The 13,998-nt window shown below is 38.7% G+C and overlaps 1 protein-coding gene across 1 annotated transcript; it reads right to left on the bottom strand.

Annotated features, from left to right (window-relative positions):
- Positions 1-528: 528 nt before the first annotated feature.
- LRRC66 (leucine rich repeat containing 66) lies at positions 529-13,926 on the bottom strand. Its single transcript, XM_009101467.4, has 4 exons — positions 13,077-13,926; positions 10,525-10,694; positions 9,684-10,014; positions 529-8,282 (listed from the first exon to the last, which is right to left on the bottom strand). The coding sequence occupies exons 1-4, from the start codon at positions 13,570-13,572 to the stop codon at positions 5,272-5,274; spliced, it is 4,008 nt and encodes a 1,335-aa protein (XP_009099715.3). The 5' UTR covers positions 13,573-13,926; the 3' UTR covers positions 529-5,271.
- Between the last annotated feature and the right edge of the window lie 72 nt (positions 13,927-13,998).

Genomic DNA, 13,998 nt, shown 5'->3' with positions numbered 1-13,998 from the left:
ATGTAGATTTTTTTTGTTTGTTTGATTGTGGGCTCCCATCCCAACCCTTATGAAAAGTAATGTACAAAACATGCTGTTTTCTGGGACAAGACACTGAGAGGTCATTCCTGAAAAAGTGTTATGGGTTTTGTGCTAATGCTGCTGGTGTACTGTTATTGAACTTTTAGCAGTAACTTGATGATCAATCTACAGTTCATTTTTGGTATTTGGGAGATGTAAATTGGAAAGACAGTTAGTAAAAGGAAAACAGTGTCCCGAAACTATAGCAGTTGATGTTTTTTGATAGATGGCAAACATTTGGAGCTCTTTGCACTCAGTAGTCTTAAGAATCTTTTCAACCTAAATGATTCTATTAATATTAGTAATCGAAACAGTCCATGAATTAAATTTCCTTCTAAAGCAAAGTAATACTAGGTATTTAAAGTATTAGTATATTTCTCTATTACTGTTATTTCTTCACTTTTTATCTTTTCCAAGGAAAGCAAGCTGAAGAACATAGAAATTACTGAAAATATTTATGTACTTGAGTTTTCAGTTAAAACCTCTTTAAGATTGTCTTTATGCTACAATAACTACTTGGGTTATCTTTCTGCAGCCATTTCTAATTCTGTAGAGGCTTCTCCCATTTTACCACAAACGTGTGTTTTATCTCATCAGAAATATTCTCACACAATCAAAATTAGTCATAGCTTATTGCTACTTCATTGATGTTCCCAAGTTACTATTTTGAAGGACAAGAAATGGACTTCAGTTGTGTTAAGGTTTTCCTAGATTTCTGTTGACCCTTAGTCACAAGTCTCAGAAATAGTTTGATACTCTTGGAATTTATATAGGCAGCTTTAAAGGTTAGCTTGTGCCCTGGTTTTATTTATAGCTGCTAACATACCTCTTTCTAGGCCTTATATTTTGTCTTTTCGTATTGTTGTAAAAGTATATAGAAGCCAACCACAAACAGAGTGGTTTGTTTTCTGTAATTGAGACCAAAATCCAGCTTCATTTTTTTTGTTTGTTTGCTTTTATTTTTAAAATCCTCACCCACTCCCCCACTATGTGTGTGTGCATGTGTACGTGTGTCCAAGTAGCACCTACTGACCCTGCTGTGGCAGGAACAGCAGTTAACCTGTAACTGTGAATGCTTTACGTCTTAGTTACTTGCATATTATGTAAATAAGGTGTGCTAAACTCCTGTGACTCACAATATGATGAAAATACTATTATGCCACCTAACATGAGTTAATCCAGTTGATTTTTTAGGTCTTTTCTTGGTGTTGTTGTAAAATGGCATCCCACAAATAAACAGTATTTGTGTTGGTTTCAGAAACTGACTTCAGATTTTTCTGTGATTCATACTTCAGAAATTCTCATATCTGAACATACATCAGCAGACAGCCTTTATCAAGTATTAGCAGGGAATTTGTCTGTAGGATCTTGTCCCCCGGGTTTCTAATAGTGGAGCAAATCAGTATTTAAAACTGTTGGGAACAGGTACATGTATCAAAAAGGTTATGGTTCAAATGGAGTGTGTTGGTGTAAAACAGTACTGTAATACAAAAGTTTTCAATAATAAGTGAATTTGAGCAGAAATGTCCCAACAAAATTTTACAGAAGCATAATTGTTACCCACTCATCTTGGTCCAGCCTTTTGACCCACAAGGTCCTCATAGAAAAGCTGTTGATGTATGGAATGGATGATCAGATGGGTGAAAACTGAGAATTGTATGGCCCAGAGAGTGGTGGTCTGCAGAGCAAAGTGTAATTGGAGACCAGTAACTAATGCTGTACCCCCAGGGTAAGAGCTGGGTCCAGTTCTCTTCAATAGCTTCATTATTGACCTGGGTGATGGGGCACAGGGTCTCCTCAGCAAGTTTGCTGATATGGCAGAGCTGGAAGTAAAGGATGAAGAGCCAGATGATTTTACTGCCTTCCAGAGGGATCTCAGCATGCTTGAGAAAAGGCCTGGCAAGAACTACATGAGTTTCATCCAGGAGAGGTACAAAGTCCTGCATCTGGGGAGAAGCAGCCCCCTGCACCAGTATCTGCTGAGGGCTACCCAGGTGGAAAGCAGCTTGGTAGAAAAGGGACTGGGGGTCCTCGTGGGCACTGAGTCAGAGATGAGCCACCACCAAGTTCTTGCTGTGAAGAAGGTGAGTGGTTCCTGCCTGATGCTGACAAAGTATTGCCAGCAGGCTGAGGGATGAGTGTTCCCTCCTACACAGCCCTGATGAGGCCACACCTGAGTATTGTGTCCAGTTCAGGGCTTCCCAGTACCAGAGACACTGTCACATTCTGGAGAGGGTCCAGTAAAGGGCCATGAAGATAATGAAGAAGGAAATGAAGGGATGGGAACTTCTCTCCTATGAGGAAAGGCTGACAGCTGTTTGGCCTAGAGAAGAGAAGGTGCTGTGGGAAGTCTTACTAAAGTATTTCAGTATCTGAAGGGAGGGTGTAAAGAAGACAAAGACTCTTCAGCCAGTGCCCAGTGACAGGACCAGAGGCAATGGGCATTAACTGAAACCTCGGAGGCTCCATCTGAACATCAGGAACGGCTCTGTTTTTCTGCCATGCACTGTTACTGAGTCTATCCTCAGGGATACTCAAAAGCCATCTGAACATGGTCCTGAGCAACTGGCTCTAAGTGGCCTTGCTTGATCAGGATCATTGGACCAGGTGACCTCCAGATATTGCTTCCAACCTTGACTTAAAATATTACTTGAAGTGGATATATTCACATTGTAATTAGAATATTGTAATGCAGAACCCATCCTGAAGAAGTTTTCTATTATGTTTATGTTTCTGATAGGCTGGGATTGGCTTTGCCGATTCTCAGAATGTAGGCTGTTGCTTACCTGTATTTATCAGAGAGGGTGAGTCACAGTCTTCTCTACCATGAAGAATTTACTATCCAAAAAAAGTTTCTTTTGTTGATTATGTGTAGATTAGATGTGCATGTCTTCTCCTTGTATTTAAGGGTTATTTTCCAGCCAAATTTTCAACATATTCGGGAAAGATTAAAATGCTTTGTATCCACAGCAAATAACTTGACAATTTTCAAACTTATGTGTCTGAAAATGGGAGTTTTGTTTCATCCTGATTACTGCATTTGAAGTTCTTGATCTGTTTTTAAAACTCCTGCGTTTTGTGCTGTCTTGATTCACTGTGTGAGGGATTCTGTGTCCTGTCAGTTGTGGAGCTCAGCAGGCCATTGCCCTGTGAGAAGCCTCCAGACTATTGCCAGCATCCTCTTGGCTGATTGTTTAGGCTTCATTTACAAATTCCTACAGCCTACACTCAGGCACCTTTTTTATCCAGCTTATTCTGTGACTTTGTGTGATTACCCACAGTCAACTGGGATGGTAACAGCAGTGGGCATCCTACTAGCGTAGGTGTCCTAGAAAATACTCAGTGGCCAAAGAACCTAAATCAATTTTCAGTGTGAACAAGATAGAGTGGATGAAAGGTAAGGAAATGTGAGGGTACAGAATTGGGGACAGTGTGCGTGGGACTATACACTCAGTGTATAGAGAAGGGCATGCTAACATGGGGTGAGTGTAGGGAGGAGCAGAGTGTGATGAGTACTGTGTGGAAGTCACAGAAAATACAAAATATATTAAAGAGCAATTGCTAATGAACTAATATGAAGGAGAAGCAGCTGAGTTTGAATTGGAGTGAAGATGTGATAGAATGGAGAGGTGAGTAGCAAAGGACAGTGGCAAGATTAGGCAGCCATATGAAGATAAGTTTGAGATGAAGCATAATATTTTGGCAGTAGAATGAATACTTTGCCACATGTTAAAATCCCACTATAAAGGAGAAATTTTACTATGTTTGACAAGAACAGGAACTTTCCACAACTTTATGGCATAAAGGGAATCTTAGAAACCCTGCAGCTTCTCACAAGTACTGTCTGCCTCACCACTGCAGCATTCTCATGGTCAGAAAAAAAGATGAGAAAATAATTGTTCAATATATATTTTGAAATGCCATTGGACTGTTACACAAGCAAAGGGCAAAACATTTCAGTGTATGAGATACCAATAGAGCACTCAAGTGTGTTTTTTTCCCCATGATTCACAAAATTCCCTTGCTTGTATAGTTAGATTTCTTAACATGTTAGTAGCTGCAACAACCAAAAGGTGACAGTCCTTGGAGAGGTGTTAATGATGTTTGAAGACCCACAGATAGAAAAAAAAGTGAGTCAGTGCTTTTTTCAGGCATTGCATTTTTAAAGTTGTTTTGGCCACAAAGAACTTGTGTGGATAATGAGCTTTACTGAAACTGGCAGTGGTGCTTTGTTCTTAGTTTTTTCTTTAAAGGTAGTTTCAGTGATGTAGTCTGCCATTGGACTTGCTCCTCTTGTGATGGAATTGAAATGTGTTCCTTCTGTTTGGAGTTTTTAGGAGTTAATTGTGTCTTTGTGAAAGACTTTTCCCAGAGTTGTAGCCAAGGTCCTGCATTTTCCCAGAACTGTGTCTGCTCCCTTTCATGATGACGTTTCCCTTCAAGGACTGCAGCAGTGGTGCTGAATCTTTTGAAGGGGCCTTGGGCAATATTCAGAGGTAATGTTACCTTACAATTGCTATCTTTTGGCTACTGGTGTTCTGAATTAGCAGTTTTGAACTGCTTTTGATTTTCCCCTCTTAAATAAAATTCTCAAGTGGATCCTTTGTCTCTTTTAAAATTACCCTACCTGTGTCACTACATCTGCAAACTTCAGGTGATGTCCCATTTTAGCTACATTTCTATAAATGACGTTTCTGCAGAATTGAATTCTATTCTGTGTCTTTGAGAAAAGTGTTTTTCTCTCTTTTGCCAAGTTAAAAAGTAATTTTTGAAATGTAATTGAATACTGCTTGGACTTTACTTATCTTTGCTGCACTGGGAATTCAGAGATAATCCACGAATCTGGCTCAAAAAAGAAGACAGTAGTATGTACTATTTCTCTGTATAGGTTGAGTCCCATAAGAAAACACAGTAATAGTAATAATGTGAATTTCCATATTGCATTTATTTTAGACAAAAAGACAAAACTGAGTATCTGAAGCAAATTCCAGGGGAAATTATATATTAGTAACAACTACCAATAATGAGAAAGTAAATATAATTCAGCAAAAGCTTTATTAATATTCTTGACTAGCTTTTTATCAAGTCTGTTATTGGGTTTTTTGCGAGTACCCTTCTAAATAAAAGTAATTTCACTTTAAAACAAAATAATGTTTGCACCTGCTGTAATGACATAAACACTGTGGGAGCTTAGTATAACCATTTTGTGTTTCAGCTATTGAAGTTTGTTCTCCTGCTTTGCAAAATATTAGCAAATCCATCAAATGCTCTTTTCTTCTTAACAAAAAACTGGTCCTGTCCCGAATTAGTCCGACTTTTTTGGCTGAGATTTTCACTGAAATTTTGGAGGTGTTCTGCAGTTGTTGCAGAATGGTTCTCCAGTTCTGTCAAAGCAGTGTGATCCTTCATCTTGCTGGAATCAGTGCTTTCAGAGATTGTATTTTCTGTAGGCTTTTGTGGGAAGGAACATGAACTGTATGATGTACTTTCATTAAAGAAACCTTGTGGGATTGAGAAGGAATATTCATCCTCATCACTCTGATCCAGTTGGAAGGGATCATCTGTTGTGAATTCTGACTGTGTTTTCCCAGAACTATGAAGATGCACCAGAACTGCTGTAGAACTACAAGACTGCATTTCTTCAGGCAGACTGTGATTGCTGGTATCCTGCAATTCTGTGAATCCATCAGAATTTTTCTCATCAGAGCCTCTTTGCATTTTATCTGCAGAAGCCTGCTCCTCCTGTGGTAGCAAGTCATCTTGCTGTGTAACAAACATGAAATGTTTTTCAGCTGTGGGTTCAGGCAGCAATTGAAGAGATGATTCTTGGCTGAAATGCAGCAGTGAAGTTTTTTTTACAACTTCATTCAAACCAGTGGGAGCATAAATAAAGCCATTGTCCTCAGATGTACTCGTGTTTCTTTGTAATGTAATGTCTGCTTCACCATGATTCTTTTCAGGGGAGTTCCTGGCTATATTCTCATCTGTACTTTCTGCTGGTGCATTTTCTTTTTTTTCTGTGTGACTGAAGCTGAGGAAGTGCTGTGGTTCTTTGGGAAGAAAAAGCTGCAGTTCATCCTCTTCAAAAGTTTTCTCTGTGTCATTTGTGGGAAAAGGTTTTAACTTAAGTACCATGTTACCAAGATCTGGACTTTGACTGTAGAGAGAATCAGAAATAGAACTTTCTACTGTGGACTCTGCATTAATGTCTGCTTTACCATGATTCTTTTCAGGGGAGTTCCTGGCTATGTGCTCATCTGTACTTTCTGCTGGTGCATTTCCTTTTTGTTCTGTGTGACTGAAGCTGAGGAAGTGCTGTGGTTCTCTGAGAAGAGGTGAAAGCTGCAGTTCATCCTCTTCAGAAGTTTTCTCTGTGTCATATGTGAGAAAAGGTTTTAACTTAAGTACCATGTTACCAAGATCTGGACTTTGACTGTGGAGAGAATTAGAAATAGAGTTTTCTTCTGTGGACTCTGCATTAATGTCTGCTTCACCATGATTCTTTTCAGGGGAGTTCCTGGCTATATTCTCATCTGTACTTCCTGCTGGTGCATTTCCTTTTTGTTCTGTATGACTGAAGCTGAGGAAGTGCTGTGGTTCTCTGGGAAACAGAGAAAGCTGCAGTTCATCCTCTTCAGAAGTTTTCTCTGTGTCATATGTGAGAAAAGGTTTTAACTTAAGTACCATCTTACCAAAATCTGTACTTTGACTATGGAAAGAATCAGAAATAGAATTTTCTACTGTTGACCTTGCATTAGTGAAATAATCAAATGTAACTGGAATTTCTTGACTTGAAGAACTAACTGTTTCTGGATCTGACATGCTTACATGGCCACTGCTTTTATCAGCATAAGGGGATGCTGTTTCCTGCATGGTGGGATCTGATCCATAATTAATAGTGGTTTCAAAATAGGCACTGTTCTCATCTTCATTTTTCCCAGTCTGCTGAAGTTCAGCAGTAAAGTTTGGAGACTCTGGTGGTGTTACGAACTTCTCAGTTCCACTGTCCGTGTTGGCGTCATCGAGCGGTGACTGACACACTGGCAGGTTGTCACTAACACCAGGATGTTCCACTTCAAAGTCTGCTAAAGAGCTACAGTCACTCATTGTGAATGGAGTCCCTTCAGCTGAAGAACTGTCACCAAATATATCAGCTGCAGCATCTTTTTCATCTGAATGTATCCTTTTACAGTCATGCAATGTCGTGGGAAAGTTGTCTATTTTTTCATAGAGGCCTAAATTCTCAATATCTGCATCTCTTCTGAAGCTACTGGGTGAAGTAAAATCTCCAGCATCACTAGGTATATTTTTGTTGCTATTTAGACAAAGTTGTTCTTCACAGCTTTGCCTTCCCTGCATAAATTTTCTAGCATGCCTGGGTTTATGATGTGAAAGAACACCTTTTCTTTCTGGAGAATCTGGTGTAGCTTTTGTGACCTCAGACTGCAACAGACCAGAGTTGTTTCTTACTTTGCTGTTTGGTGTTATTTCGTTGCTGTTCTGGTAATCCGTCCTTACAAAAAATAGTCCAGTATCATAAACATTCACGCTTTCATTATTGTCAATACTAGTTTGGACTTCTGAAAATGCTGGTGTTTTCTTCATGTTGATCTCAGTATTGCTTTGTTTCTGGTACTCTGCTTTGGGATTTGGTGGATGTACACCACTGCCAGTGACATTTTCATACGCAGTAGAAGCTTCTGTAGGAAAGATCAGAGTGTTTCTTAAAGAATTTTTATCACAAATGAATGTATTACGCTGCATGTTTGTTGGCTTGCTTGCAGAAGGCTCTCTGCTCAAGGTTTCATCTGAAAAAGCTTGGTTAGAATACGTCTGTTCTGAACCTGAATTTTTGTTCCTGCGCATGCGTCTCCACAGCCTCTCCAGGTAGGGTCTAGCAAAAGCACCCAGGCAAAAAGCACAAACAAATGTAATGAGCACAGAGAGGGAGACAGCCAGTCCAAAGTTTGGCTCCGTTTCTTTCTCTCTAAAAAGAGTGTTCCTGGCTTTTCTAACCAAAAATGCTGAGACACCTTCTTTCACCTCTATATTGTAAATCAGGTATTTCTCTTTTGTCGAATTAAAAAGACACAAATATAATCCTTCAGCAGTTTTCTCAACGTTGTATATCACTAAATTATTCATTTTATTCAGTGTCATCTGAGGAAGACTGTGATTTTTTGAGATTCTGCCCTTAGGTGTCCACCAAGAGACTCCATTGCCTGAAATGAAAGAAAATACTAACTCAGTCTTTGTTAAAAGCATAGTATACTTGTTTTACAGGGTCCAGTGATATTTTTAAGAATATACTCTGGATGATCTCTCATAATTTTAACAGTTTATTATAAACCTCATTTTCCTTTTATCCATCCTAAATGATTTTACACGGTACAAAGTCTGTTAAACCAGATTACAGGTCTTCCCAACTGCCTCCCATCTGAAAACACAGTACATGTGGGGTCTTAATTGTAGACTTTACTAGAAAAATGGTAACATGAGGAAGGAAATAATCTAAGCAAGTTCAGGGTTATACTAGAAACACCTGCAGATCTTCCTTGTGGAAGAGACATCTACAGCCAGCTGCTCTGCAGCCTGGTCATGGTCACTGTGTGCAGCTGTGGGATAAAACATCACCTCTTCACTGTCAGTGTTTCAACCACTGTGATTTTCCTCTAGTTCCTGATCTGACTGCAGCAAAAAAGTCTGTAAATCAAGGGTATTTATACAGACTGAGCAATTCTTCCAAACTTGAGCTAGTGTGGGCCATGGCTGGTTGTTGGCTTTTAGCAATTTGTTTCAAGGTTGCATTCTTGGCTTTGTCTTTGGATCAGCTTTTGTTCCCAGCTGAGTTTTGCTGCAATCCAGTGTGTTGATTTTAATCCAGGTTTCTGTGACTTTTCTTGTAAACAGACAGAGCAGGTGGCATTTCTGATAGGTCCTGCATATTTTCATTTGGTGATGAAGTATTCCCAGGGGAAAAACTTGCCACCTCCAAGTGCTATTAGTCCATTAGAGTTGAACCATTTTGCCTTATGGCACATGACAAATACACCTTCTGCTCTGATTTTGGTCTTAGTTTTTCATCTGCATAGTAAGTCTTGGCTCTCTAGGTTTTGTTGCTTATACCCTCAATGTTCTCTAATAATTTTAAATGTAAGTGAAGTGTGTGCTACAGTGGCTATACTTCTTTAGAAGAACCAGAAATCTTTTTCCCTGCAAATAAACCTTCAATTCCTTTTGCTGTAACTGAATACTGAAAACTATTGCATCCTTCTTGGTTTTCTACATGCCTCAGAAGTGCCACCCTGCTATCTGGTTCTTTGTTTCAGTCCAAAATAAACCAATATTTTTGCAATGCATTACTTAATGGAACTTATTTGGATGGAATTTAGCATCACTTCCTCCTTTAATGTAAGGAAGGAGATGAAGACTCAAGAAACCTAACTTTCAAATATTCTAAGCAGAATGCTACTTTCTAATGAAATATTTTTGCATGTTAAATTGTTATTCAGATATTTTTAAACAGTGTCTTTGGAAAGACATTTTAAAAACCAGATTTATTGGATCATTCTGCATTCATTTGGATTTTAGTAGCATTTGAATGGAGTGCCTGATTTACATACCCCTTATGTTGTCCAAGTTACAGGTCAGCACTGATGTGTTCCCTGTTGGGACTGTGGCCTTTTTGAGCACGACATTGTCCCTGCAGTTTAAATGGAAACTTGAAAGATACAGCAGAGGTTTCTGGGAGCTGTTGGCAGACTTATTGTATGAAAGGCTCCATTTCTGCCTTGTGGAGTCAAAGACAAAATGAAAGAAATGTCTAAAAGCATTTAGCCTGCAGTTAAATATCCAGGCATTCTTTGACAAATACACTTCAAGCTGAAAAAAGTTCAAACTGACTAGTAGCTGTGGTAGAGGGATTGTCAGAGCATTTTCACGGAGATCCACGACCTATGTGGAAACAACACAGAATTAATTTGATAAGGCTTACAGTGGAATTCTTATTGCAACATCTTCCAACAGTGTTTCAGTGTACAAGCAATTCTGTAGTTCTGTGAATCTGCTTAGGATTTCAATAATGTTCTAAGCTTTTTAATGTAGATGAAAAATTGAAATGGTGGTGTTTGGGTTTCTCCCATTGTAGACTTACCTCTGTGTGAATAGGGAGCTGCCATAGAGCTCTTGCCATGGAAGGAATGGGGGTAGAAGGAGACATGTATTGTTATGGATTGGTTTGTGGCATAGAGAAATTGTGAATTTATGGTTATATCTGTTACATTTCAGTGAGTGTGTTTTCCTACATGTAAAAAGTAAATATATGAAATATTTTCACCATTTTCTCTAGTTTTTAAATTCTACACTAGTATTATAATCAGAACCATATAATCATGCTGAATAGTAGGTAAATAATATCTTTAATGATTACCATAAAATATTGAAACAGCTGTATTGCTTTAAAACCTGTAATTTGCTGAGATCTCTGAAGGCATCTGGATGAATTTTAGTTATCTTGTTGTTTCGCAGGTCAATGTCCTTCAGCTGTGAACAGTTTTGAAAATCCTTTGGGTCAATCTGTTGTATGGCATTGGATGACATATGGACAGTTTGTAAAGACTGCAGGAGACCTAGCCCTAGGAAGAAAAAAACCCCTATTTTACATTTCAAATTCTTGTTTTCTCAGTTGCATCAAGTGTCTTTATAAAATTTTTTGCAACAAAATTCCTTCCATTCCTCACTATTGCAATGAGTGCCTGCAGCCTTTGTGTTATGCCTTTCCTAGTCGGGGGTTGTCCCATTCTAAAAGCTGCATAGCATCAACAGCTGGCACATTAAAACATTCACAGTCAATGAATGTCTTAAAAATTGACACTTTCATAAAGGCCACTAGCATTTCTTTCTGTTATCAAAATTATTCTGACTTTGATTTCTGTACTTTGAGCAAGCTTCTCTGGAGAACTGGAGATAGGAAAGGAGTGTGAAAAGGCTAAAATATATTGAGTTGACAAGATCCAAATATGCTTATTGCAAGTAAAAGATAGAGATGCAGACTCCTATCCATTTGCATGTGCAGTTTTATGAGAGTTTTTCATATGTGGAAGTACTTGAACTGTATTCCTAGGATGTAAAACCAAATGAAAACAAAACAAAGCCATGTTGTTTCTTATGCCTATCTGCCTGTGAATTATGAAGCATGACAGTATATTCTTCAGTGTATCCTAGTTACAATAACATACACCTTGCATGAGGAACCCTTTGGTTTGCTGGATACACCTAATTGTTTTGAGGTACTGTGAAGGCAGCCCCTGAAGCTCCAGCCTGCTAGGTCCAGTGGAAAGGCAGGCACTTGAACACTCAGCATGCCCACCAGTGCTCAGTGTTCAGCACTGCAGTGCCACTCTAAAGTGATTTTTGATCCTGCAGCATTGTTCAGAAGCTACTGGTTCTTAACAATTTTGCCCTTGGTGCTACCTTGTTTGTCAGAAACCTCTTTTCTCAGACAGGAGTTCTGTTTGCTGAGTGATTGATCTTTGGGTTTATTGTGAAAAGCAGAGGGAATGATTCATTCCTGGTATAAAACTACAGGTAGGTGATAGGAAAGGCATACAGAAGTTCTGGCACTTCATAAATTCATCAGTGTACCTATATGAGGAATTGTACTGTGGCTACGTCCCTGAATTTAAGTTTGTGCCAAAAATATACACTGGTATGGCACCAGTGGGCAGCAGCCTTACTCCTGGGGTGGGTGGGGGAAGGTAGGGGAAGGGCTGTTCTGTGGGAAACCTCTGGTATAGAACTGCATATTGTTTTTTCTTTCCAGAGCTTAAACTTTAGAATTTCAGTGAAGTGTTTTGGACAAGAATAAGGTTCTGAACATGTATTTAAATGAATATAGGATTTAAGTACAGCTTGAAATATGGTGGTACCATGCACAGCAATTTGAACTTAAAAAACTGAGTCTCTTATAGAAGAGGATTGATCTGTCTGACCTTCTGAGGCATCCTATAATAGGCAGTCAAATTTATATAAATCAAATAAAATCATATTTATCTATATCAAAACAAATCAAATCTTAATAGATATATTTTAAAATATAAGCTTTTCTGTACTGCCTATTCAGATACCTTTTCTATACAGATACTACAAAATCATTAAATGAAATGGGTTTCCTGTGTGCCAGAGAATTATTTAATACCATAAAAGGAGAAAAACGGAACTTTCGTGATCCTGTGTAGGGGCAAATATATTATCTTTGTGTGACTTTATGGGATAAGTGGCATTTTTGTTTGTCACCACTTGTCCTCCTTATTTTTAAACTCTCATGAATCTGATGGTGCTATTAGACATCAGTAAATTCAACATATTGTATAGTACAGGGTTGCTCATCTGGTAGCTTCTGCTTCAACTGTTTGGTCACTTGACTCATCCCTGGATAAAGGCTAAGCTGCCCAGCATAGTTCAGTGTCCAGCAAAGCCCTTCTCAAAGTCTCTCGAAGCCTCACAGCCCTCTCCTGTTACCAAGGTGTTGCTGTGATTGAGTATTAAATGGCACTGAGCAAAATTGTTAGCAATGAACAAAATATATTTCCTGTCTCTGAAATACCGAAACTATAGCAAGTTTTATTTCCTTCTGAAGGGTAGTATGAAATTAATGATCTGTAATTTTTTTGGTGTTAAAGTCCATGACTGGGATGTGGAGGCTGGTAGTTTTCCAAAGATCCACATTCCCCCTTTCTGTACAACAAGTTAGAATACTGCTTGGGCTCTTAAAGGATAAAACTGGTTATACTTGACTGCTATTAATGCAGTACAGTTGCCAACACTGTATTAAAAAATGTAACAAAGTAAACAACCAATTTACTTCCCCCTCTGTATTTGCCAGTGGAACTTTCCCTCACCTTAAGTATAATAAAATGAGAAAGTCACATTCTGGATTCAGTAAGATGTATGAATTATATCCAAAGCCAACCTACCCCTTGGGAATCAAGTCCTTAAAAGATTTTTGAAATGCTTACCTCTTGGAACTGTATTAAGATTATTTCTTTCAACTGACAATACTTTCAAAGCAGGCAGGAGACGATCAACAATGCTGTACTTTTTAGACCCATGTGCAGGTGTAGGCATTTCCAGTGTGAGGGTGTGGATGGCATTACCACTGAGATTTAGAGTTTCTAAATTGGGTAAATTTGTACAGGTAGTTAAGGTGAGTTCAGAAATCAGGTTGTTACTGAGGTTCAGGTGTTTTAGCATCCACTCTTCATTTCTTCCATCAGAGCACACAAAAGTCTTAATATTATTGTAACTCAAATCAGCTGTAATTGCTATTTGTGATGTACCTTCTGGAATAGCAGATATTCTGGTAAAAGAGCAATTCAGGAAGGAATGCCCATCCCACTGGCACTCTGAACGGCGATGTGTAGCAGGAAGGATCCGCTGGGACTTGGCTCCCACTGATCCAGGAAGATTAAAGTAAAGGACCACAGCTATGACATGCAAGTGATAGTTATCCATAGTATCTATATGTAAAATGTAGAATTATGGTTAAATTCAGCACAAGGATAGAAAGCATAAAGAGTTTGACATTAAAACACCGAATAACCACAGCATTACCAACATTCTGCCCTGAACATTCAATTTTGGAGTCTTATTTTCAAAAAGAGCATTCATAAACTGGTAACCTCCCTCCTCCCCCATCTATCCCAAAAAACAATTAGAACCTTTTTTTCCTTTTCCAGTCTTTTGGTCGAGAAACACAACTTCTTGGGAGCTTGAGATCTAACAACAGTGGAGACTTTTGAACTCTGCTTCAGGTATTGCACACAATTACACTGAGCAAAGTCCACCACACACAATCTATGACAAACAGGTGTGGAACAATTTTTATACTTCCAGCTGTCATATCAATAAGGCAACAATGTATTTTTAATGAAAAACTAT

The sequence above is a fragment of the Serinus canaria genome, chromosome 4 (genome assembly GCF_022539315.1).
Source record: "Serinus canaria isolate serCan28SL12 chromosome 4, serCan2020, whole genome shotgun sequence".
In the NCBI taxonomy this organism is placed as follows: Eukaryota; Metazoa; Chordata; class Aves; order Passeriformes; family Fringillidae; genus Serinus; species Serinus canaria.
The sequence above is the reverse complement of the archived record's forward strand: the minus strand, read 5'-3'. Positions and strand labels throughout refer to the sequence as shown.